General features: G+C 41.5%; 4 protein-coding genes across 4 annotated transcripts in view; 3 read left to right on the top strand and 1 right to left on the bottom strand.

Annotated features, from left to right (window-relative positions):
• LOC134653715 (uncharacterized) overlaps nucleotides 1-5853 on the top strand; it is a 313013-nt gene extending 307160 nt beyond the window's left edge. Inside the window, exons 8-13 of the mRNA XM_063509108.1 lie at nucleotides 445-638; nucleotides 747-2267; nucleotides 3036-3147; nucleotides 3184-3296; nucleotides 3937-4099; nucleotides 5679-5853. Of these exons, the coding sequence (XP_063365178.1) occupies nucleotides 445-638; nucleotides 747-2267; nucleotides 3036-3147; nucleotides 3184-3296; nucleotides 3937-4099; nucleotides 5679-5851 (2276 nt within the window). The 3' untranslated portion in view covers nucleotides 5852-5853. The remainder of the gene's footprint in view (nucleotides 1-444; nucleotides 639-746; nucleotides 2268-3035; nucleotides 3148-3183; nucleotides 3297-3936; nucleotides 4100-5678) is intronic.
• An 18-nt stretch (nucleotides 5854-5871) lies between these two features.
• Nucleotides 5872-8158, top strand: LOC134653500 (bromo adjacent homology domain-containing 1 protein-like). Its single transcript, XM_063508868.1, has 2 exons — nucleotides 5872-6032; nucleotides 7302-8158. The coding sequence occupies exons 1-2, from the start codon at nucleotides 5872-5874 to the stop codon at nucleotides 7501-7503; spliced, it is 363 nt and encodes a 120-aa protein (XP_063364938.1). The 3' UTR covers nucleotides 7504-8158.
• Nucleotides 8159-15359: 7201 nt separating this feature from the next.
• Nucleotides 15360-16097, bottom strand: LOC134653589 (synaptobrevin homolog YKT6). Its single transcript, XM_063508986.1, has one exon. The coding sequence runs from the start codon at nucleotides 16060-16062 to the stop codon at nucleotides 15466-15468; it is 597 nt and encodes a 198-aa protein (XP_063365056.1). The 5' UTR covers nucleotides 16063-16097; the 3' UTR covers nucleotides 15360-15465.
• A 545-nt stretch (nucleotides 16098-16642) lies between these two features.
• Nucleotides 16643-26794, top strand: LOC134653285 (transcription initiation factor TFIID subunit 8). The gene is made up of 6 exons (XM_063508611.1): nucleotides 16643-16864; nucleotides 16952-17050; nucleotides 17232-17419; nucleotides 25525-25675; nucleotides 26173-26307; nucleotides 26623-26794. The coding sequence occupies exons 1-6, from the start codon at nucleotides 16717-16719 to the stop codon at nucleotides 26727-26729; spliced, it is 828 nt and encodes a 275-aa protein (XP_063364681.1). The 5' UTR covers nucleotides 16643-16716; the 3' UTR covers nucleotides 26730-26794.
• The last annotated feature ends 197 nt before the right edge of the window (nucleotides 26795-26991 follow it).

Raw genomic sequence — 26991 nt, 5'->3', positions numbered from 1 at the left:
AAAGTTATAACATTGTTACATAAGATTTGGAAGTTTCTCAATAGACTTAGCTATTTTCCGGCACTGAATTTGTTTATTTTGCATTTTAAAATAGCAAAGTTTACAGAGCTAATGCGTGCGCGTTGGCAGTAGCGCCATCCTGGCATTAAGAATCCTGGATATCCTGGGCATTGAGAGCGCTAGAAATGGCAAATTGCCATCATCGCTGATCGGCGATAAATTGTTACACTATCAGATTGCAATTCAGAGGATGAGTCACTAGCACTTGACCAGTGATTCATGTGCCATCCTTATCAAAGTCCGGACATGTCTGAACTCATGCAAGTAACATGTAGATTATATTATTATATTATTCTAACTACAATGGCTCACTGTTTTTACTTCTCTCTGCCGGAAGCCCTGGAAGGAGTACCTTACATTACTCATTGTAACACTGTTTTTCAGAATACCGCGGATGCCCGTGCCCAATCAACGCGTGTCCAAAAAACGTCCTTATTGGGCCCGCTACTGGTAAAGCCCCAACCGGTGGCGGCCCGGCAGACGTCCCACCTGCCCTCGCGCCGCCCGGGGGCGCCTTCCGAGCGAAGGTGCGGGCGTGCGCGCTGGACGCCGTGTCTGACACCCACGGCAGCGGAAAGGTAAGTCTACCGCTGGTTAGACGGTTAGCTACATCGAATCTTTTCTCAGATCGAATTTGGCTTCCTATTTATGACCAAGAATTTTATTATTTCTATTATCCGTTGCAGGATCCGCCGTTAGAACCGGAGCCGCCGGCAGCAGCGGACGCTCCGCACCCGTGTCCCGTACCGGCCATGGGCGGCGCCTCGCCCAAGCGGGAGTTTGACGTGCGCGACGCGCTGCGTCTCCCGCGGGAGCTGCCCGGCCCCGAGCCCGGCCCGCCGTCCCCCGCGCGAGGCTCGGCCGGCGCGTGCGCACCGCAGCCGCCCCCGTCGGCGCCGCGACGCGCGCGGCTCGGCAAAGCCATGGCTCGCCGCTCCCTCGCCGGCGACGACACCGGCTTACTCCTCCAACCGCCGCCCGCGTCACACAGCGACGCCGACGACGACGTGCTCGCTATCTCCCCTCCTCTCTGTGTTCCTATCGATCTATCCTCTTCCGATGAACGAACGACGCCTCTAGTCGATGTTAAGAAGGAAAACGAGGGCCCGACTTATTCCCCGCCGCGTAAGGCGGAGGGGCTCGCCCTCCGAGAACACAATATGGCCTTGATAGAGGCAGCCGCGGCACCCGATGCGCCTGAGACGGTCAAGCGGAGATACTCCAGACCGAAGCTGGAAATTGAAATGAAAGACGCGGAACTAGAAGATCCTTGCCGGACAAACGGCATTGGCGAACATGTGAAACTCCAGAAGCGCAGAAAGGTCTCGAGTGAACAGGCCGAGGCGCGCGTCGAGACCGTCACGAGAGAGCCTAAGAGGAAGACCCAGAAGCCGAGGCGGACACCCAAAACGCCCGCGGCGGAGAGGAAATCTCTGAAGAGGAAGTCGGATAAGTCCGCGGAGGAACCAGAGGCAAAGAAAGCGGTCGTGGAGCACTCCGCCGTCAGCGACGACCCGCGACTTAAGAACGTGGCTGCGCTTCCAGAAGATACCGTCGTCATGAAACCCAAAACTAAAAGTGCCGTGCTGCTCGATAATTTGTTGAGGAAAAATAGTATTGATAGGTTGGACGCGAAAGGATACGGCTCCGATAAGGAGATCAATCCCGCTGAACTATTCTTTTCACCGAACGAAAATATCGCGCAAACAAAAAAGACATTAAATATCAATAATAATATTGTGGATACCAATGGTACCGTCAATGGCGTTAGGTCCACGGGATCGCCCGTGATAGAGAAAAAAGTAACCAAGAAAGCGTGTAAAATAGAGAAAATCGATTCTAAAATAACGCACAATTTAAAATCAGTATTAAAACCCACCGAGAAACAGGATTACGAGGAGGACGCTAAAGTGCCAACAAAGTGTGAAACCGAAAAGAATAGTACCGTGGTCTCTGGCGAAGCAGTTCTAACAGAGGCCGGGAAGGACAAAAGTGAGGCCGTTAAAGACAAAAGTGAGTCCGTCAAGGACGATAGTGTCAGTGTTAGTAATAAAGTTCCCGAAGTGAAGAAAGCGGCAAAGAAGCCTGAGGCCGTTAAAGAGGATGCTCCGAAGGAGGCCGAGAAGGAAACCGACAAGGAAGAGGCCAAGGAGGTTCCGAAGCCGGTGAAGCGGTGCAAGCTCGTCGACAAGGCTGTGGGAGAAAAGGTAAGCCTTTTTACCTTCTGTTTTCTGTTGGGAGTGTTGGGACTCAACTAATTATTTAGGTAAACTGAGTAAGAAGTTGAAGGACTGTGTGAGGGATGAACGACGAATTATATTTGATAAAATGTATGTAAAAATTTACAAATCTTAAACGAATGGAGGCGTTATTATATTTGCAGTCTATTGACATAGAGTAGGTACATACAGTAGCTGCATGTCTTCTTTCATCTATGTACCATGTATGTTGTGGAAACGAATAAAGTTTTTATCTATCTATCTACAAATCACTCTTGTAATAGGCTGGTTTTAGTGTCACGCGGACCGTCCGTGCGGATCGCTCCGCACCGTCAAATTGTATGAGAAAGTTGTTCACGCGGACGGTCGTCCGCGCGGATCCGTCATCAGCTTTAAGAGGGTATTACATTATACAATTTGCAGAGCGCTAGCTGAGTTAGCGCACTAATTTAGCATAGTGTAAAGACAGCTAGCCAGTTAGGGCCACTTGCACCATCCCACTAACCCGGGGTTAAGCGGTTAAACCGTTAACCCAATGTCAAATTGTACTGGTAACCATGGTAACTCCAGGTTTAACTGGTTAACCCCGGGTTAGTGAAATGGTGCAAGTGGCCCAATCTAGTGCGATCGCATGTGCTCTAAAACGCTCCCTGAACTTAATACATATTGGTCCGCTGCGGAGCGATCCGCACGGACGGTCCGCGTGACACTAAAACCAGCCATAGTTCAGCATGATCATATTTTCTCTGGTTCCAGGTGAAACTGTTCGCGAAGAAGCCCGTGATCAAGACGGACGAGGCGGCGCTGCTGGTGGAGGACGCGTGCGCGTCGCCGACGCCGAGCGCGGGGCGCGCGCGGCGGCCGCGGCGGCGGCGCTCGCTGGCCGGCGCCGGCGCCCGCCGCCGCCGCGCCGCGCCGCCGCCGCCCGAGCGGGCGCCCGAGCCGCGCGCGCCGCCGCGCTGGAGCAACGGCTGGACGTGGGACGGCGAGGATCACATCTCTAAAGTCTACCTCAATGTGAGTTGCCTTGCGTTGTATACTTTTTTTGAGGTGCTAATTATCTGTAACTCCATATAGTAGGGAGCCCGACGGGGGATTTTTTGTAGTTACTCGGTAACAGATGAGTTATGAGTGATGGAGCCGTGGAGATTTACCTTAACCATTTTTAGCCGTCTATGTTGCTGGGCAGTTAAAAAAGCGGCTGAGTGCGAGTCGGACTCGCCCATGAAGGGTTCCGTAATTTATGACATATTAAAAAAACTACTTACTAGATCTCGTTCAAACCAATTTTCGGTGGAAGTTTGCATGGTACATCATATATTTCTTTTTTAATTTTATAGTTTTATATAATCTTAATGCGGTTCACAGAATACATCTACTTCAAGTAGATGTATTCTGTGAACCAAGTTTCAACAGTATATAGTCCTTAGTTTCGGAAAAAACTGGCTATGACATACGGACGGACAGACAGACAGACAGACATGACGAATCCATAAGGGTTTCGTTTTTTGCCATTTGGCTACGGAACCCTAAAAATCGTTAAGTAAGGCCGTTTCAAAAATTTGAGATCGGGATCCAATTCAATGCCCGATGGGAACTTGATCTTCAAACATACCTTTGATTGGACGTTACCTGTCGGTCCCTTTGGTTTACACAGAACGACAGCCGCCTGGACCGCACGGCGCGCTGCTGGTCGCGCATGACGCACGCGAGCGGCGACCGCGTGGCGCGCGGCGACTGCGTGCTGCTCCGCGCCTCCTCCGCGCGCGCGCAGCCCTTCGTGGCGCGCGTCGCCCGCCTGTGGGAGAACCCCGACGACGGTCAGTACCTTATTTTTTTTTAATACCACATAGGTGGCAAACAAGCATACGGGCCGCCTGATGGTAAGCAGTCACCGTAGCCTATGGACGCCTGCAACTCCAGAGGTGTTGCATGCGCGTTGCCGACCTTTTTTTAAAAACCTCTACACTCCTTTTTTGAAGAACCCGATATCGTAGACCCTCGGGAAAACCCTACAGCACAGCCGGCTCCACCGACAGTGGACGCCATTACCTAACCCGGGGCACCTAGCCAAGATGACACTCGAACAATCGAGATATACGCCAAACGAAAACAAACTAACCTACCCAAAATTTAAAATTTAAAAAACTGACTATAAGATTATAAGAGCTGATGATCTTCAAACAGCTGAACAGATTTTCATGAAACATGGCTAAGAACACTCGGGATGATAATATCTACAGTAGTAATCACAAAAAAAAACTAAACGAAAATTGGTTCATCCGTTTGGGAGCTACGATACCACAGACAGATACATAGACAGACACGTTAAACTTATAACACCCCTCTCTTTTTGCGTCGGGGGTTAAAAATGTGTAACAGATGTTACCAAAAGTCACTTCTCATTATCGTTTAGAAAAATTACACTAAGAAAAATTAACTCTGATGAGTAATGGCGAGAATATAATAACCATACCCCGCAACGGAGCTAGCAAAACCGTAGCATATGACAGTTTTGTGTCAGGGTTGGCGATTATGATGAACCATTTTGCTTTAACTTTATTGTATGTAAGATTAATAAAATTGATCGAGAACCTTGTTGACCCTCTTCTGATAGTTCCAATATAACCCGGTTTAATTTACTGTCAAATAATATAAATTAACGGGTCAATGTCAATATTAGATGCGTTTCAATGTATCTGTTATTTTATTTATAAAATTACGGTTTTTTGCATTTCTTTCAAATATTAACATGGAATTTTCATTGCTTGAAAATATTGGTGTGTTTGAAAACAAAGAAAAAATATTTTTTGTACTTTAGTTTATGCGTAGTAGTGATAACCCTGACGTACAACTGCTACAGATTTGCTAGCTCGGTTGCGAGGTATGATAATAACTTTCTTCTGATCACATTGTACGCTCTTAAGTTCTCGTCTTATCTTAAATTTTGAACTTCATCAACATACATTCACAATTACCCCACATCAACAACGACCCGACGAAGGCACGAAAAGGCGTTCTTTAGATGAATTGCTCTTAGAACTAGCCCCGTGTGATGCCCCGTTTTCTTTCCTCGAGGTCTACAATAAAAAAGTATTTTGTAGTAATTCTTCGCTTCGCTTCCTGCAAAAGATTAGGCGTCGGTTGCAACTTGCACCAAACTGTTCGTATCGTTAAAGAGTTCGCTAAATTTTTATGCATGGAAAGGTTCATAGTAAAGCGCCGGGGCGCGCCGGCTGACGTTGATCAGTCTGTCAAATGTAGTTGGTGCAAATGGCCCTAAATGTTATCTTCCACTTGATTATTATCTGTCAGCTCCCACGGCTCATATATGAGCCAGAACGCTTATGGTGACGTCATATCGTGGGATTCGACAGGTTAATTTGGTATGTTTGGCAGGTGAAATGATGGTGTCTCTCGTGTGGTACTACCGGCCGGAGCACACGCACGGCGGCCGGCAGCCGGACGACGCGCTGGACGAGGTGTTCGCGTCCCGGCACCGCGACGCCAACTCCGTCGCGTGCATCGAGGACAAGTGCTACGTGCTCACCTTCAACGAGTACTGCCGGTGAGTGAGGTTTACACTCAAATGATGGTGTCCCTCGTGTGGTACTACCGGCCGGAGCACACGCACGGCGGCCGGCAGCCGGACGACGCGCTGGACGAGGTGTTCGCGTCCCGGCACCGCGACGCCAACTCCGTCGCGTGCATCGAGGACAAGTGCTACGTGCTCACCTTCAACGAGTACTGCCGGTGAGTGAGGTTTACACTCAAATGATGGTGTCCCTCGTGTGGTACTACCGGCCGGAGCACACGCACGGCGGCCGGCAGCCGGACGACGCGCCGGACGAGGTGTTCGCGTCCCGGCACCGCGACGCCAACTCTGTCGCGTGCATCGAGGACAAGTGCTACGTGCTCACCTTCAACGAGTACTGCCGGTGAGTCAGGTTTACACTCAATGGTGAAAACGCTTAACTGATGCTCCTACCGCTGTCGAAGTCGTTGTCAAAAGTGTTTCTTTGGGCAAAGTCTAAACGGAGAATAAGCATCTACGACGTAACGCGACTTAGGGCGCTTTGGTTTGCGCCGGTTTTCAGAAGCCGCGTCTCGATATCGCGCGGCGGCCGCGCGAGCAATGTTCGACCGCGGCAAACCTGTATTTTGGCTCGCGAGCCAAGTTCGGCGCCATCTTGAACTATAGCGCGGCAGGCGATCCGACGAATCCGACGATCGACCAGTTTGTACTCGGGAACCATGGACGTACGTCGTCGTGCAGCAGCCGCTTTTATAATTATTTATCATATTATTCACAAGAAACCTAAACGGAAAGTTCGATGGTGGACGAAAAAGATGTTTATGAATAGAATACTACATGGTGGTGTGAGACTTATGGAAGACATGAGATATGAAGTTGATGTTACATTACAAAATTTCACAAAAATGACATCAAAAGATTACGAACTTTTAAAAGCATTAATTCCATGCATCACTTCTTAATGATCTGTTGCGATAATCACTACATTTACTATTCCCTAGAAACCGTTTAGTTCCGTATAATTTAATTAAAGTACGACACTTTTCATTATCCATGTCTGCTGCCGCCGTTGGCTGCCGCGCTCGCGAGCCAACTGAAATATGTACACATCCGTCCCAACTGCGCGCGAACATTCCTTTGCCGCGCGCCGAAACACCGACAATGAATGGTTCGTCGCGAGCCGCGTTCGAGCGAGCGAATGATCGAGTTGGCTCGCGAGCCAGCCCGGTATCGATTGCGCGCGGCTGCCTCGCGAGCCAATATTCGATGGCTTGCCGCGCAATATGGAGACGGGGCTTTAGGTACCTATTTTAAAATCGGATTTTCACACTAAAAGACGCAAAACACAATAAAGTGGTGCACTTTACATTAGGTACGCTATTTTAATTCAGGTGCCTATTGAGACGGTCCTTCCTATTCAATCACAATAGATACAGCCTGTATAACTTAGCTAGGTTAACTAACGTCGTCCCATTTATTAATTTCAGATACAGGAAGCGGCTAAAAGCCCTCGAGGAGGGCGTGACGGTGGCGCCATCTATCGTGCCGCCCATGCCGGCGGCGGACATCACGCCGGCCGTGGCCACAAACGACTCCAAGCTGCCGCCAACCGTCTCCCCCGAGCTCGTGCTGTTCTGCCGCAAGATCTACGACTTCCGTTCCAAGAAGATACAGGTCCCCAACAAGTAACCGACCCGACGTGAAAACACCAAAGTTAATTTAGGACTCCCGAGTAGACCCTAATACTAGTACAAAACGTTCCCGGTGCAAATAGTATCGCCATTTTTGTATGATTATTCGATATACGCCGTTCCCCTGTGTTGCTACGTGACGTGATTTGGCGTATCGCTACTTATGTTGATTTCGTTTCGTTGAAGTATCAAGTGATGCCTTTTATAATGTGTAAGTAGGTTGTAAGTGACGGACGGTTTAATTGTGTAGTGATAGCGACGTATTTTCTTTAATTTGCTTAGAGTGCGCTGCGTCCTATTTATGTATAATTTCTGTAGGAACTTGAGTGTAAAATTTAATCTATTTTCTCGTAGATGATTGGATTACGGCTAACGATAAGTTTCGATTAGGCTGGATGTAAAAGGCATTTATAATTACTTTTAATTACCTTATTGTTACATTGTTGTCAATGTGGAGTCTTTATTAAATTATTACTTTTAGTTAAGCATATTATTTTTAATCAGTGCAAGGCCTGGTCCGCCATCGGCCGAGGATCTCCCAGTTTTCTGTTTACGTTCCTTCACGTTCAAATCATTACCATATGTACCATTTTTGATGAAGCTATCTAATGAAAAAAATATTGTGTGATAGAGTTTGAATCATTGTATGTTATTATTATGTGAATTAAAATGTGAATTATTGAATTATTATGTGAATTAAAATCATGATTTTTTAATGTAATACAATCAATTGCTGACAAATGAAGCTTGTAGTGATCACTCTCTGTGACGCATACATCGCACACTGATGATTATTTTTAGCTGACACAGCGTCGGATAACATTATTATGAATCTTAACGCCTTGTCGTAAGGTCTATTTTGGACTGTTTTTTTGGAATTTACAAGGTCCTAAACTAAAGAATGGAACGATTGTTCCCTCAGTGTGCGAAGTATAGCGAGTGCGTGAATGTATCTTCACCTATGTATACAATATATCAGTCGTAGTTTTGAACATATACATGTATTGAGTAGATATTTCTATTAAATATATATGTGGAGTACTCTGCCTTGGAAGGAATTGATTTATATACTGCATTTTGGCTCTCTGTACCTTCGGTTCTCCCATTTCTTTACGAAGACTGAGCGAGGCGAGTGTCTCACGCCGTCAATTGAATCGAAATTCAAAAATGTTACAATTTCGTTTCGAGCAATTTTTCATCGAGTAATAAACATAAAAATGAAAATAACAAATGGGAACATTGTAACATATTTTAAATGTAATGTTAGAGCGTTAGTGTATCGGTCGCTGAGTGGAAAAGAGATATATATGCGACTGTAATAGTGAAATCTCTTTATCATTAGAGACATAATTTTTAAGTAGCGCAGTACATAAAGTAAAAAAAAAGTATATTTAACGTTATAACTCCCGCGTGGAAGTTCGTCAAAGGGCATTTATACGTTTGCAACTTCTGTAGGTACTTACTTCCTTCGCTGAGTCTGGCCACCTAAAGTTACACCATAAAAAAACAGCATACAAAAAGGTAAATTTCCCGTTTTTCATGGTACAACTTTCGAGGGCCACACCACTATCCTTGACGTTTAAGTTGATGTTGTTTTTGTAAATACGCCTTTGTTATTCCTCGCAAAATTTATTATTCCACCGGCGGAGAATATAATTCGAATTAAGATGATAATTGTTACATAACATCATCACCGCCGGTCTATTCCAAAGCATTAGTTCTATGTCTATTTTTCTTTTTTTCATTGCTTCATGCCAAAAAATTAGCTGCAAACATAATTGTTCAGTAATATAATACCAATCTCCTCTACTTAGGTTACAAGAATGTTAACAGAGGCTGCCACTTCCCCACTGAACATTTCTTTTGGCGTGACATTATACCAATGTCTTGGGCATGGCGGTAACTACAAGAAAAAACATTGACTCTAATTTGCTAAAGTCTGTTTAAAAGAGAGATAATACGCAATGGAATGTAACTATGAAAAAATTGGTATTCCATCCATCTGTAGATAAATATCATTGTCTTAAAACAGCACATTCCCTGCCAGCGACCCGCTAGGCGGGTTCTCTGTTTGTAGGCGCTTTTCGCTACATACGGGCTTTCCCGTATTAAAGGCTACGCTCATAGCGCGTAGCTCACGCCGGCACTGAATGTGTTAAAAGACGCCTTCCTTGCGTACACATAAGATTCAAAATCGTTTAACCGCCATGTCCTTGTTACCATAACGACTATAAGAAAGTATGCCATTCTTCTATACTGTACGTATTGATTGAACCTAAGTGATGTAGTTTTACTGAAGCCCGTAGCTAGATTATAGCGCGTAAGGTGCCAACTGAGAACAGATATCGGACTTCGTCCATTTTTTCCATAAAACTGGGATTACATACTTCACAATAAAGTCTTCGTCACACAGGCGCGTTTTTCGGGCGGCGCGTGAGCGGGGCGCGCCGCTTTTACATATAAAATGCTCACGCCCCGCTCACGCCGCGCCCGGACAACGCGCCTGTGTGACGAAGCCTTAAAGTCCAAATCCGAAAGAAATTGCTCAGTTTAATGGAATTAATGGGAGATAGGAATCTTGAAATGAAACAAAATTGTTCCCAGTTTTCGTATGCAGACTCTGATAACGTTATTGTCTTCTCATTATTAATTAATTAGACTAAATAAGTAAATTCCATAATAATTAACTACTATAAGTGAGAACTCTCCCTTGCTTGTAGACCATTTGTTACCCGTATCAGAGTTGCATAGTCAATGATTTTTTTTAGAATTAGTTTTACTAATAAGAAAAAAATACCTTGTTTTTATTATTTAATTTATTTGTTTCAATGAAAATTATATAGGTATATTTTTATTATTGTAATCTACATAGTTATGTTGGCTGTAATTTAATATTGATGTAATTAATATATGTATTTTTATTTCAACCTGTGTTTTATTCTTATCTTCGCATTGTGCATAAAATATATCTTGTATTTTTAAGGAAATTACCTAGGGCTGACAGTGGTCGAGAATTTGATAGCTCAAATGCGAGAGGTCCAACAGTGAACTAGGACATGAATTCCAAATACTTCCTAATACCTAACTATAATAGTTATTTGTTATGTAGGTAAGTGCCACGAACTTGCTTTGCTTTATGGAGCCCTATTTCCTAGGTAATAAAATAAGGGTGATGATTTTATTGATAGGACTATACCCGCGGATAGTACCTATTATTACTTTTCTGACAAACAAATGTATTTGTGCCGTCATTACAGATTAAATTTTGTATGTAATGTAGTTTATGTAGGGAGTGAGAAGTGCGACTGTGTGCAAGTTTCCCTCCGCAAAAAATGGCAGAATGATTTGTACGGTACGATATCGCTTGCGCTCCTCCCTTTCGACATGTCGGAAGGCCGGAAGCCGGTGTTGCTCGAAGCTAGGCTCTACCACACATTGCGAGATGACATTTACAGTGCCCATACCAGGCGTGGCTCACTCCGCGATTTCGTCGCTTTGCAACAGGTAGCTAAAAGTACATCCGTTTCACACCAATTTTTGTGGCTAGCCATAAGCCGCGCGTGGCGCTGTCGCCACCTAGCGGCCATATCTGTCCTGATCGTAACAGACGCGTTTTGTTAGAGAGTGAGTCTTCTGTACCTAGTACTATTATTTATTCTGTGCCCATACATACCTCTCTTACCCATACCCAGGGCTGGATTAACCCTAAGGCAGAGTAGGCAATTGCCTATGGGCCCCGCCTCGGCTAGAGGGCCCCGGCGGCCCCGCGCTCGTAAAAAAAATATTTGTTCCAAATAGCCAAAATTCATAAATAAAATTTTTATGGTATCTACTCATACCTAATGCCCAATATCAGTTTCTCAGACACAGAAACATTAGATGATTATGAACCTAAATTATGTTATTTTATAGCTTTTAAAGTCTGTAATGTCGAGCTCGAATTTCAGGCTCTCGAGGGCCTAAAACCTCATCAATGGAAAGTCAGTAATGTGGAGATTGCTGAGCCTCGACCTTCAGCCTCACTTTTTACCTCAATTTTTGGTTTGTCTTCCAAATTTCCTCTTCTTAGCTTAGCTAGTTTAGCCTTTGGCCTCGCTGATGCGCCAAGCTCGGCCTGCGGCCTCGCTTTTTAATACAATGGACATTGGTTGGCGTCTGTGCTCTAGCTGAGCTGAGCTTATCTTGAAACACGGCTTTGACCTCACATGAAAGCACGCCTCACTGGGGAACTTCAGATTTTTAGGCCCGGCCCGGCCTTATTAACACGCTTTCACAATTATTTCACAAAAAAATTCGCGCTCGCTGCGCTCGCGTTTTTTGCTGCTTTTCAGGTTGACTCTGTACCTACATGCTAGCTTGACTGGTGAATGAAGTTTCAAATGACACTAAAAAATGTGTTAAATAAACATGGAAAGTCTATATTATTAGGTTAATTTTAATCATGTGGCTCGGCGTATGGTCTTATGGTCGGACAATCGCTGTTCAGCCTGGCAAAATATTTAACTAGGTTCCTATTGAGAAAAAAAAGGGCTCTCCCCACACTTGACGCAAAAAGGAATCGGCAAAAACTGATAGAAAAAAGCTTTATGTCCACGCAATAAGAGCGAAAAAGACATCGCTCAGCATGTTCGGATCGGCTCAACTGACACCTGAAGGTTGAAATTAAAATCGCAAACTTACATCCTTGTACTGAACAACTGAACATTATGTATGTAGAATTGACTGTAAGGGGGCCCCGAGCATTGCACTGCCTAGGGGCCCCGACATGCTTAATCCGGCCCTGCCCATACCTACTACTAAATTCCTACAACAGCTCACTCTCGAAACTCAGCATGTCTGCTGCTGAGTTTCGAGAGTGAGCTGTTGTAGGAATTTCCAAAGCGATTGTAGGGATCTCACTATGAATAATTAAGACACTCATAACAGTAAATATCGATTATTTATTGAACAACGTCTAGAATAATACATACGAACAGCGGTATATTTGCTATTCGAGTTATAAATGTAGGTGCCTGCTATTCTCCTCAAAGGACGTCTGCTTTTCCAGCATTCAACTGGTGTCTAAGAAAAATACATTTTTCATATTTCATTATACCTACGTGTATACATATTTATTGCTTTACTCGGGACCTGGAGGCTACCGCGAAAGTCAAAATGCCACAGAGGTTTTGTAGATAAGTAGTCTCCTGGACCTTATATTTTTTTACTTTATAATTTAACGCAGAGGTTAACCGTTTGTTTCTTTCTACTGGAATGTTGCGAGGCAGAGTGGGAAATTGTATACGGATTGCAATAAAAAAACGGTATTGCTTTGCTTTGCCTCGCTATGTCAAAACCATCTTATATTTCATCTACAACGATATAATTTTAACATTGAATTAAATTACCATTTGCATACCTTATCCTTACAATAGGATGTACAAATTATCACTTGCAGTTTTCTTTATATTGATAATTAAATGATAAGGCATGACAATGAGTAGGTAGCTTAAGTATGCCTCGTACCTAAGGGTACATTACTTACTACCAACCACAGAGAAATACCACCGAAGCTACGATAAAAATGCAAAACATTCCAATACGTTCCAACTGCACTTTATCAATTGAAGAGATGTTTTCAAAACAATTAAGTAGGTACCTATGTGTATAAACTTATTAAAAAGGAAGTCCGAAAGATAGGTTAATTAGATAGGGTTTGGGTATACCTAGCAGTTATTACGAACTTGTTAGCAGTGGTAATCGCTGGAATTGTTTTTTTTTTTTTATCTGTTACCACTGGGAAAAATATTAAGTCTTCAAACTACCGTTAAAATAATCATCACACGTATAATCTACTAGGTATTCTTTTTGTAAACCACTTTTTATGGTGATTAATAAACATCTTTTGATTCCTCGCTAATTCTGTTCAAAAGCCAGTGTTCCAGTAATTTCATTACACTAATACGATTATAAATATACAACTTACAAATATGAAAATACTGTTCCTCCACGAATTTGTTCAAGACCTTTAGAACTTAGCCAATTTCATATTATACAAAAAATGGTGTCTACTTTTCCTATATATGACACCGTAAGATTGTGAACCCGTTAGTTTATAATCTAACGTAGGTTAGGTTAGGTTAGATTATAATCTCCCTACCGTCAGTTTATAATGTAACTAGCGAGATTATAATATGACGAGTGTTTACAATTTTACGGTGACATATACATACATTCTGCATTTCTAACAGTCTAGGTAGGACTTTCGGCCAATGTGGTTACTTTCTCGGTATTATTAATATTTTATGATTTTAATATGTGTAAGGCTTAACTTCACAATTATTGGCAATGAGGGTAGTAAATATTTTATAACCATAAACATTCTTTAAAACTTCCGCAATCTAGATTGCAGCTTTATTGTCAGTAACAAAAAAAAAACAATCATACCATCAAAGATGATTTTTTTAAATCTAATACAAGTATGTAGACTAATGAGAAGTAGTCTATTGTCAAAGTTTATTAGGTATGGTATGACATTCACTATACATATTTATAGATGGTCAAGCAGATCTTGTCAGTAGAAAAAGGCGGCAAATTTGAAAAATGTAGGCGCGAAGGGATATCGTCATATAGAAAATTAGAATTTCGCGCCTTTTTCTACTGACAAGATTTGCTTGACCATCTATACATCTAGGGCTCACTTGGGCGTTTGTAAGCCATAATCAAAAAATAATTTATTGTGCATTTCTTCTCATTGGTTTACATAGGTACTAATAATTCAAATATAGATCTTACTGTCCAGACATTAAGCTAAAATTGTATTGACAATTATTATTCATTTATTATCTCAAATAATGTCAACGTTCCAAATTTAAACAATGCAATAAAACTATTTTTAGACAACATTGCAATAATTTTAGATAAGTATATGAAGTTACAACTAACCCCAGAGGTTTATAAACATTTTGGTGGGCAAAAAACAGGTTGGAACTATTATTGACCAATAGTCTATCTATTAAGTAGTATTAGTGTAATGTAGAAAAAGGAATGTAAATAAAACATACATTACAGAATTAAAAATAAGTGAGATAAATACCTATTTAGATATTCCTTAATTTCATAGACAAAATATTCAAAGAATATAACATGTTTGTGTTATAATTCCAACAAGCGATTACATAATTCTGATGATTCCACACATAAATATCTGTTTAAGCTACTTGTAATAACAAAAACATGAGTCACACATCACACTATAAATAAGGTGACAGGTTTGAACTTATGAAATCATAAGATACTGTGAAAACCCAGTGTTGAACAAACTTTAATCCATCTTGATACAATATGGTATAGTAGGCACATAATTATGTCAATTTTAGTATGCATACTTATAGGTGTGCCATTCAACATGTTAAGTAAGATACATTGTTATCCATACATATTTTAACCACTAATTAGGCCTTGTTAAAATTGTAGACGAGACAACTGCTATACAGTAAATGTCTGTGATGTTCAAAGAGAATTACAAAACTAAATATAAAAGTCTAGAAAGGACAAATTAATTGAGTTCTAACAAAACTTGTGCACATTCACTTACTTTTCACATTCATTTACTTACTTTGACATCATCAGTATTGCTTAGCATTGCAGCTAAACTAGCAATATGATTTGAACAAAGCTGTTTATCTGACCTTATTACCTTAAATACATTGGAATAATCATTCTACTAACATTGGTTACCTATAGCATTAGCAGGTCAAATAATACATTTGATTACACAAAGTGCGTCTAAAAAACCCCAAAATAATCATAGTCAAGTAAAACAATAGCAGAATATTATGAGTTTCCCAGTTTTAAGCAAAAGCCTATAACATCACATCACACACAATACACATTTATTACATTAATAATGTCTATGTATGGTATAACATTAATACTTTGCTCTAAAACAACTATGGCCATTCAAATGACACAAAGTTCTTCAAAAGTTACAGCAACTATTGGTCTTTCGGGCAGTCTTGTAGAATGCTTTACTGTGGTAAGACAAACTGTCAGACTTGGCCACTAGGTCATCTAGTTTTTCACCTCTCTCTAGCACTGCCTTTATTGTGTCATGTAATATGATCTTTGTCTCATCTAAATCCTCCTGGATTTTTGTAAGAGCATCAGCTTCTCTGGGGTTCTGGTACTTGACTAAATATTGTGGCAACACAGGGAAGTCTACAGTTGTGTTGTTGGCTGTTGGCCAAGTGTTAGCGGGTACTCTTGCTGTGAACTCATCCAATATTTTGGTAATCAATGTGTGCGCAACTCTGCTGGGGTATTCATGGTCCGAAATAAGTACGCCTGCTAAGTTGTCCGCTCTCACATACACTTGCAGCATATACTCTCCTTCCTTTACTGACTGTCTTGAAGCTGGCTGTGTCCTCTCCGCCATAGTTTTACTAACAAACGACATGAACTCTTGTACTGACCCTTTTTGGAAGTAGCTAAAACTTGATAAGTCGTAGGCATCTTTTAAAATTGTCGCACTGTTTACTCCTTTGTACAGAACTAGAAGTCCGTACACTTTCACCATTTTGACGGGAGCTGCTAACCTTGATCACGAGTCAAATGGCGTGCTGTAATGAACAATGAAGACAACAATATAGTAAGGCAAATAACTTATTAAAACCTTAATTAATCGACAATCCAAATGATGAAATCTTAATAAAAAAAAGAGAGGTAGCTCCTTACATCACAAAAACTATATTTGGTTGCCGTTCAAATATAATATCAAATCACTTTCTCTACGTGAGCATAGCAAATATTGAATTTTAGATAATGTAGTCATTAATTCCACATAATTCACACAAAATCACAGAACAAGCGAGATCGCTTACGTCACTTGATTTACGTCAGTCCAAAACTCATGTCAAATGTCACGACCTATTGTTAATTTTTGTTTTGAATATTCCTACGTATTTAACGATGTCTTAAACATCAAGTCGATGAAAATTACGAATCCTATTTGATCCAATTGATGGACAATGAATGGACAATAGTGACAAATTCTACACTGGTAACCCAGAATGAAACGTCAACTTTACTTCGGGCAAATATTTTATTGGTGTTTATGTTCACTTGTTTCTGTTTAAACTTGATTAATTTAACAAATTTTTAGTTGTTTGTCTTATTAGTTTAACACAGAAATAAGACCCTGTCTTAGTCTTTGACTTCACGCATTGCCATAATGGCGGAACCCACTGAAAAAGTGGAAAGCAATTCCGATGCACGGAGGAGAATACTTAACATAGCAGTATCCACAGTACTTCTAGAATCAGGCTTCGATGCAGCTGATAAAATGTCGCTAGAGACCCTTACGGAGATGTTACAATGTTGTAAGTAAAATGTAATACATTTCTTAAATATTCTACACAACAATCTCTCAAGAAAAATAACATACATCCACAATGTCAATGTTTCAGTTTTTACTGAGGTGGGAAACTCGGCAAAAGGATATTGTGAGCTGTCAGGACGAGTTGAACCAGTTCTTGGAGATGTTTTCATGGCACTCATCAACATGGGTAAATAACGTCTAATATTAATTATTACCAATCTGTAGTCAAAATACCTTAAGTCAAACCCTTCTTTCTAAAAAATGAGGAATAATGTTCGGAGTTTAATCAGGAAACTGTTAAGATAGCTGTAAGATTTATTAAATAATGTTTTTCATCATAGATATTTAAAAAATCTGTTACTTTTCAGGTATTAGCCTTAAAGGCTTAGAGCAATATGCAGCCAGACCTAACCGGCATGTGATCCAGCCCCCGCAACAAGCACCAGCCCCGCGGACACCAGCCATGCTATCTGCTGGCTCCAAGGCCAAGCCTGCGCCACACATACCGTTCCATCTGCCACCTCTGCCTGATCCCCATGCTTATATCAGAACACCTGTAAGATTCAAACCACATACATAAATTCGGTACACGGCAGGAAGAAGTTGATAACTCGAGATATTTTATTGAAGAAAGAACTTAAAATGAAATTGCATAAGGTTCAAATTTCTTCCATTTTTTCCCGCGAGTTATCAACTTCTTCTTCTCGCCATGTACAGAATCATTCTTGCAAATTTTACAAAAATAAAAGAACGAGGAGGTCACCTGAAGAAACCCAGCTTCTTATTAGCATATTTATCAGAATGCAGAGAATGCTACAAAGATATTAATAATAATAGATTTTAATAAGTATACATAAAAATTGCAATAAGGAGTGTTTATTGTTAAAGTAAATATTGCTCTACCTCGTTTTTTTTTTTTAGCATTAGAAAAGACTACACAATATAGAGGTATAATAATAATAATAATAACCCCCCAAAGGGATCACCTTGCCGTGGTGGGCGGGCTTAAGGGTTGGTGATACTTAAAATGCGAGATCAAAACACCTAGATCGTACCCCAATTCGGGAGATACAAAATCAGTGACATGATCAACTATGTCTACCCATCCCAAACTAAGATCCCAACTTTTCTATCCTTTCTTCTTTTCCCTCCTTTTCCTTGTTCTTCTATCTTCTATGTAGGAATCATGCAGTTACGTTCGAGAAGTTTACGTCTAGGGCCGCTGCCCGAGGGTGAACGTCGGGGCGCATCTGGAGCCGTTGCTGGATGCCACAGCATGCGATCCAACGGCGATGCGGAGTTGAGCAGGCGGGCTCCCATCGAACAATCTGTTACAGCCGCAGGCGGACCGCTTCCCGAGGGCGATCGTCGGGGCGCACCTGGAGCCGCTGCTGGGTGCCACAGCATGCGAACCAGCGGCGATGAGGAGCTGAGCAGGCGGGCTTCCATCGAAGAATGTATTACAGCCGAAATTCATCCACCTCGTGTTTCTTCGCCAACTTCGTTGTGTCCCTCAATTCCTTCGTCGTCAGTTTCTTTATTTTCTTCACTACCATCGTCTCCAGCCTCCTACATGAATAATCAAGAACTCGAGAGTACGTCGGGGTGTACGTCGCCATCTAACTCTATCTTTACGACCGAGGACGTTGTGCAGGAGGCAAGTACTGCCAACCAACCTGCACCCGCCACGGCTCGTCGAAATGTGCGTAAGAGGTGGTCTCGCGATATGAACATTTTCATCTTGCGCGCATACTTTAGAATCACTTCACTAGAAACCGAAACTAGAAAATACCTACCACAGTTACACGAAGAATTTAGCAAACAATTCCCGACGTTTAATGTAAGTAGACAACGATTAGGAGACCAACGAAGGGCAATAGTAGGAAATAAACTCTTGTCCGAATCAGATATTGCAGAAATTAGAAAACTAGCAGAAAACGACTTGAAAGAAACACCTCCCTCCCATTCATCACAAATAGTCCCACAAAACAATAATCAACGTATGAGCTGGACAAACGAGATTAACGAATCAATAATAAAAGAGTATTACAGAATAACACGTTTAGAGACCAACACAACTGCATATAGGAAACCATTACATCAAACAGTCATTGCTAAACACCCCCAACTATCTCATGTCTCGGAACAGAGAATAGCAGATCAGCGTCGAGTTATAATTGGTAATAAGTATGTGACTGAACATCGACTTCAGGAAATTAGAGATGAAGTTTCGCGTGAACTAAACTTAGATGACAACATATTCCACACTAGAGATATGACTGAACCCCAACAGACTGACCCATACGACGACGTACCTGCTACTGATAACAACGATTTTGTTAATAGTCCTGATATCCATGCTAGTACTGTAAATACATTTGAAAATGAAACACTAACAAATTATCTCCCTTCAACAATACAAAAGGAGATTGAAACAAACTTCTTAGCCGCTAAGGAACGGTTTGACAGCTCTGAACCCACCAGCAGACCTAGCATACCTAAACAGAAACCGTCTAAAAAACTTGCAGCTATTGTTCATTATATAAACAATATCATACTCCCAAAATATTTACCCCAAGACTCGAACTTTGAAAACACCGAAACAACTCTTTATTGCGCTGCCGTTGCAGCAGCCACTCAAAACGGCTCTAAGATTAGGGACTCTCAATACTTTCCCCAATACAATAACCAACCCCCAAACTGGCAGAAAAGACTACAAGACAGAATTACAGATTTAAGAGCTAAAATAGGTAGACTTACAGAATTCATTAATGGCAACAATAGCCCTAGACTGACGAGACATATAAACTTAATCAAAAGACAGTATAAGATTCACTCCCGACACGAAGATGAAAATACACAGCTTACCCATTTTCTTGACACCCTAAAACAAAAACTTAGCGCACTCACTAGCAGACTACGAAGATATAAACTTACTACTCTCCGAAAAACACAAAACAAACAGTTTGCGAATAATGAAAAGGTATTTTACAGGACTTTACAAAATTCTCACAATCGTACAAGCGAACCGGGACAAAACTCCACCGAAGACTCTGAACTCCCAACTGCGGAACACCTGCACCGGTTTTGGTCTGACATATGGTCCAAACCAGTAGAGCACCAAAGTGCCGAATGGATTGAGGCTGACAAAGAACTGCTGAATCACGTACCTGACATGGCCTTTGAACACATCAGCCTCGATCTCCTACAATCAGTCATAAATAAAACTCATAACTGGAAAGCCACTGGCTCCGACAATATTCACAACTACTGGCTAAAAAAGTTTACATATTTCCACCCAATTTTACTTAAGCACATTAACGAATTCATTCACTCACCTGAAACCTTACCACATTATATTACTCAAGGCACAACACATATGTTAGTTAAAGATATCACCGACAGAAAAAACCCTGCTAAATATAGACCCATAACCTGTTTGCAGAATATCTATAAAATCATGACGTCTTGTCTCAGTAAGCTTATATACAGGCACATAAATACACACAATATATTAGCAGAGCAGCAGAAAGGATGTCGACCGAATAGTCAGGGCTGCAAAGAACAACTTACTATAGACGCTGTTATTTCCAAACATGCACTTAAAAATAAAAAGGACATTTATACCATGTACATCGATTATAAAAAGGCGTTCGACTCAGTCCCGCATACCTGGCTTATCTATATCCTAAAACATTATAAAATACATCACACAATCATCAGTTTCCTAAAAGCTACAATGTTGCACTGGTCAACCGTTCTCAAAATCTCCAACACTAATACCAACCATATTGTAACGGAACCAATTAATATACGCAGAGGTATCTTCCAGGGAGACGCTCTTAGTCCACTATGGTTTTGTCTAGCACTTAATCCACTCTCAAATTTACTTAATAACAGTATGTCTGGATTTAAACTAAAATATAACAATACCTCGCATATACTATCGCATTTAATGTACATGGACGATATCAAGCTCTACAGTAATAATTTGACTGACATTCATAATCTCGCAGACATAACACAGACTTTTTCATCTAGTATACGCATGGAATTTGGCATCGACAAATGCAAAATCCAGTCGATTAGAGCCGGTAAAATAGAGCACAACAGTTACACGCTTAACAGTGGAGAACGAATAGATCCCGTACACGAAGAAGCTGGTTACAAGTATCTTGGTTATCAACAGTCAAAGCAAATCCATCATAAAGTAATTAAATCAACACTCAGACAGAAATTTTCAGACAGGCTTCACAAAATTCTTAATACCCATCTCAACTCGCGCAACACTATCAAGGCAATAAACGCATATGCAATTCCAATACTCACTTATTCGTTTGGTATAATACAGTGGTCACAGACAGATCTCAGCAATCTTCAAAGAACTATTAATACATTAATGACCAAGTATCGTAAACATCATCCACGAAGCTGTATCCAGAGATTGATTCTACCAAAAGCGGAAGGCGGAAGGGGTTTGATAGATATTAAGAACCTCCACAATAAGCAGGTAAGTTCCCTTAGAAAATTTTTCCACGACCAGTCGCCACGTTCTCAACTACACCAGACAATTGTAAATATAGATCACAAATTTACCCCACTGAACCTGAAAGACTACACAAAACAAAAAAATGAAGAAATAGCCGAGCCGCAGCAATACCTTCAAGCATGGATACAAAAATCACTACACGGTAGGCATCGACTTGATCTTATAAACCCTAACCACGACAAGCTGGCGTCTAACATGTGGCTTAAAAGAGGTGAGCTATTTCCCGAGACTGAAGGGTTTATGATAGCCATTCAGGACCAAATCATAGATACCAGGAACTATAGAAAACACATTATCCGAGACCAAAATCTATCTACAGATTCATGCCGGCGCTGCCACGCCGCCTCAGAGACCATCCAGCACATAACCGGAGCATGCCGTTCCATCACACAAACCGACTACAAACACCGACACGACCAAGTAGCAGCTATCATCCATCAATATCTCGCAGTTAAGTACCAACTCATAAAGACCAGGACACCTTATTACAAATATACCCCGCAAACAGTATTAGAATCGACTGAATACAAACTGTACTGGGACAGAACTATTATAACCGACAAAACAGTTCATTACAATAGACCGGATATTACATTACACGACAAAGCTGCAAAAACCGTATATCTTATTGACATAGCCGTACCCAATACTCACAACCTTGTATCCACTCATACCGAGAAAATTAGCAAATATACCGATTTGACCATAGAAATCAAAAACCAATGGAAAGTAAGCACAGTTAAAACTGTTCCGATTGTAATTTCGTCGACAGGTGTAATTCCCCGCACTCTGCACACTAGCCTAAAAACTCTTGAAGCACACCCACTCACATACATACTCCTACAAAAAGCAGTTATCATGAACACTTGTAGATTAGTACGTAAATTCCTATCTTTAGATCAGTAGGATCCAAAAAATTCCATTCTCGTTTGGCCAAAAGCCCGCGGTTATGGAAGTAAAATCACCTCCACTTAGGAGAGAAAAACAAAATAAAAACATAAATAATAATAATAATAATAATAATTCTTTATTTGGCAGGCAAGAAACCCAAAAAAATAAATACAATACAATATAATAAAAGGTAAAAGTAAATATAAAATACAGTAAAAAATAGTAAAACTTACGACCTAAAACAATGAAATAAAACATTTACAAACTTTTGCACTAAAGATGGCCGTTCTCAGACCGGTGCAGTTTTCGCCAATGTTTGTTAAATTCGTCACTGTAGTCTTTAGCTACCAGTGACAGAATTTCATTGTCAGAGGCTAGCAGTCTCGCTCGGAAGGCAGCCGACCTGGCTCTCAGAATGGCGAAGAAGTCAGGGACTCTCGCGTCGGCAAACATACCCTTCGCACTGCAGAAACGCGGAAATTTCAACAAAATACGAAAGGCGTTGTTGTACTGTACCCTTAGCGCGTTGAAGGAGTGCCTGGTGTACCTATTCCAAAGCTGACAAGTATAAAAACATTGGCAAAAGGCTTTGAACAGGGTCACCTTTACCTCACTCGAGCAACGCGCAAAGCGTCGAGCCAACATGTTGCACCGAACCGCGAGAGCCCTGCGCTCCCTCTCCATATCGGCGTCATCTTTCAAGTACTCGTTCAGGATATGTCCCAAGTACTTGAAGCTCGTTACAACCCGAATTGGCGCACCACTCATACACACCGTAGGTATCACCTCCGGACCCTTCCCTGACCTAAAAACGAGCATTTCCGTCTTAAGCACGTTATATTTTAGGCCATGCGTACTGGCATAGTGTTCGCAGATCTTAAGCAGCTTTACAAGACCGTTTATCGAGGGGCTGAGAAGCACCATATCATCTGCGTAGCTCAGATTGTTAACACATACGTTACCAATATGGCAACCGACGTTAGAGCCTCTCAGCTCCCCGATAAGGTCGTTGACATATAGATTGAATAGGTCCGGAGATGTCAACCCACCTTGGCGCACTCCACAGTCTAGCCTGTAGTCGTTAGACAGTGTGTCACCCCATTTTACATTGTTAGTTTGGTTCTCGTACCAGAACCTCAACAGACCTACAACCTCGGGAGGTGTTCCAGACGTAAAAAGCTTTTTCCACAGCAAATCATAGTTGACTGAGTCAAAAGCGCGGCTGAGATCTAAAAAGCACGCGTACACTGACGTCTCCCTTTTGACATAGTGATTCACTGTGTACTTCAGACCTAATATTGCAGAATCCGTTGAAAGTCCTGGGCGAAAACCAAACTGCGCCTGATCAATTTTCAGATTCCTGGTCAATTCGGGCTGCAACAGCTTCTCGAGCACTTTGCCGATTATCGTAGCCAAAGAGATAGGCCTGTAATTGTTAAGACTAGACAGGTCGCCGGTTTTATTCTTAACAATAGGGACAACTATTGTTTTCATCATGTCAGGAGGAAGATAACAATGGGCTAGGCATGCATTGAAAAAATCTGCTAGGACACGATATAGCTCGTCACTACCGTAGAAGATGTGCTCCACGCTAAGTCCATCGTGCCCCGGGGACTTCCCACGCTTCATATTTTTTACGACATTGGCAATATCTCTCATTGTAAAGACGAGCTTATTGTCGTGCGGGATCACCGGGCCCGAAAGCCCCGACGGGGGCACACCCTCCACGTTCAAGGGCATAACCTTGAAATGAGAGGCGAACATATCCGCTATCAGATTGGGTTCACTAACATTGTTGACTGACGCTGGCAACCCTTGTTTACTATTAAAAGCCTTTGTCGCTTTCCAAAATTTTGAGAAATTATTATTCGCGCGATTTAAAGTTAAAATATTCATTTTTATTTGTTCCTCATTCTTCTGGCACCATTTTAATTTATTTTTAAACACTTTACGGCTGTTTCGCATATTTTCGTAATAAACGCCGGAACTAGGGTTGCCAGCTACCGCCCAACATTTATAATGCATTTTAGCAGTCTCATGAGATTCCCTGACATGATGATTCCACCCGGCTACCTGACTTCTCCTTGTTGAACCGGTTTGAGAACGGCGGTGGCAGGTACGAACGGCTGCATTCTGTAAAGTCCTCACTATCTCATTATATCTACCATCTAATATTAACTTATAATTATTTAAATTATTACTTATGCTAATATCACAGGCAATACAATGACCAGGAGAAATTAAATTTTTAAATTGATAATAACAAGTTTCCGCATACTTATATGACTGCTCTTTGCTCTTGTTGTTCCAAAGTATTTTACTTAGATCGTTAGAAGGGTATTGGTTAAGTTTTGTGATCATAACAGTCATGTCAAGTACAATATATAGGGGAAAGTGATCCGACCAGCATACGTCGTTGTCCACACGCACACACTTAATCAGTTCGCACGCCGCAGAGGTAGTCACGCAGTGGTCGAGCCACCGGCGCGCGCCACTCGCCTCGCACAAGTACGTGTATGTATCGGGTTGACCACCTAAGAATTTAAAGTCAGCCCATTCCCATTGTTCATCCCTACAAAAATTGTCGAGTTCTTGACCAAACCGTGAGTTCGGGTGTGCATTATAATCACCTAAGATAAACGCGTTCTCCACTTCACTGTCATTAATAACCGCACTAATTATTCCCAGACAGTTCGTGAAATTCATTAGGTCCTCAATTTTGTTACTGTCATACGGCATGTAAACACTAAAGGCCAGAAACGCGTTATCCTCGATTTGAACACGCACCGCAATGATTCTGTCACTACCACAGTCCACTACGCACACGTTTTTGAAAACCGATTTCCTCCACATTAGCGCGAGCCCGCCGTACGGCCTCCCATGAAGTACACCGGCTGAGGAGTCTACAGAGGAAATGGCATAGCAACCGAAGTCGTCATGAATTTCATGTATGAAATTTAAATCATGTTGTAATAGCCAAGTTTCCTGTAGCGCTATGAGATCAACAGTTTTGCAGATATCTCGTACATGTTGGGCCGATCGTTTAATCGACTTACAATTAAATGATACGAAAGATACCGCTTTATAATTGTTTCATATTTGCTGTTACTTTTTATTTAGATTGCATAGTATTTTTCTAATGCTAAAAAAATTAGGTACCTATATAAGACATACAAAATTGTTAAGATTTGTTTTGTTACTAACAGATTTTGTAATTTCAGACTCACAAACAACCGGTGACTGAATATGAAGCTATCAGAGAAAAAGCAGCGAGTCAGAAGCGGGACATTGAGAAGGCACTCACCAAGTTCCTGGCAAAAACTAGTGAAACACACAATCTCTTCAACACTGAGGATAATACAGTGTTTCCATGTAAGTCACACATTTACTTTTAAAAATTGCCTTTAAACTTTCACCTCGGCCACCGGTGGAGTTATTATTTTCTGTAGTGTATGTTATCTATCTATTAAGCCCTTTTGTTATGAGTTAGAGTATGTCTCTAAGGCCCACTTGCACCATTCCACTAACCCGGGGTTAACCGGTTAAACTTGGAGTTACCATGGTTACCAGTACAATTTGACACTTGGTACGGTTTAACCTTTTAACCCCGGGTTAGTGGGATGGTGCAAGTGGGCCTAAGCTCAGTGTGCCGTTTGGCAAAGGCCTCCTCTAGCTCTTTCCATTGGGGTCTGTTGTGGGCCATTCTTCTCCATTTCGGGCCCGCTTCACAGCGATTCAGTTCATCTCACGATTGAGTTATCCTCCCATCTTGTTCGCGGTTTCCTCTGACTCTGTGACTCCTCTGACTCCATACTCCTCCATATGTTATCTATTGCAGTTTATAGTTTATGCTATTTCTCTGTTTCCAGTAATAGCATGCAAGCCAACATTCCCATCATATCTTGCATGTCTGCTGCCGACGGACCAGGTCTTCGACTTTGATGAGCTGGAGTACCATTTCCAGGTGGCTAACAGGACTGAAGATATGCCTGCTGAGAAAAAAGGTAGCTACTGCTGTTTCTTTTTGATTTATATTATTCACCAATTATCCAAAGTTTTCAGGTCCTAAGCTAGTTAAGATCTGAAGACCACCTAAATATTCAAATGAATTTAATATAGCGCAAAATACTGGGAAATAACTGACTACTAACTGTGACTAACATAAGCCCAAGAATGCTTTGCACTAAAATACAAATCCAATGCTTTGCAACGTAAACCAGGTGGTTTATTTATACCTTTTGTTTTCGCTTTAGTTTGCCCTCGCTCATTATTCTTTTTTTTTAATGAATGAACACACTAAAATAATACTTTGGTTACAGACCAATCGGACAATGAAGGTGACAATGGAGGTGAAGACCCCAACAACTCGCAATCAGAGAATCAGGACAACCCGCCCCCCTCTAGCCCAGAAAGGAGTAAAACATGAGAACAGAATATTATTCCTATTGTTATACATATTTGTAATTATAATATTATCAATAAATTACTAAGAACCCTGCATATTACAATTTCATTTGAATTATGATAGTTACTTTTAATATTGTTCCTTAATTTAGGCTTGATAAATTTGCTTCTACTCTTGGTGCCAACTTCTTTGATACCACATATTATTGTCGTATAACAGTGGTATTGGAAGTAAAAACCCCTCACAATTTTCACACATTCTCATACATAAGCTAACTGTCACA

Source organism: Cydia amplana, chromosome 13 (assembly GCF_948474715.1).
Source record: "Cydia amplana chromosome 13, ilCydAmpl1.1, whole genome shotgun sequence".
NCBI lineage: Eukaryota > Metazoa > Arthropoda > Insecta > Lepidoptera > Tortricidae > Cydia > Cydia amplana.
The sequence above is the reverse complement of the archived record's forward strand: the minus strand, read 5'-3'. Positions and strand labels throughout refer to the sequence as shown.

Bases quoted from the DNA above. Each gene is read 5' to 3' on its own strand.
- LOC134653500 (XM_063508868.1), top strand. From the start codon at position 5,872: ATGGTGTCCCTCGTGTGGTACTACCGGCCGGAGCACACGCACGGCGGC. The intron at 6,033-7,301 runs GTGAGTGAGGTT...TATTAATTTCAG, and splicing joins ACCTTCAACGAGTACTGCCG to ATACAGGAAGCGGCTAAAAG.
- LOC134653589 (XM_063508986.1), bottom strand. From the start codon at position 16,062: ATGGTGAAAGTGTACGGACTTCTAGTTCTGTACAAAGGAGTAAACAGT.
- LOC134653285 (XM_063508611.1), top strand. From the start codon at position 16,717: ATGGCGGAACCCACTGAAAAAGTGGAAAGCAATTCCGATGCACGGAGG. The intron at 16,865-16,951 runs GTAAGTAAAATG...TCAATGTTTCAG, and splicing joins TACGGAGATGTTACAATGTT to TTTTTACTGAGGTGGGAAAC. The intron at 25,676-26,172 runs GTAAGTCACACA...CTCTGTTTCCAG, and splicing joins GGATAATACAGTGTTTCCAT to TAATAGCATGCAAGCCAACA.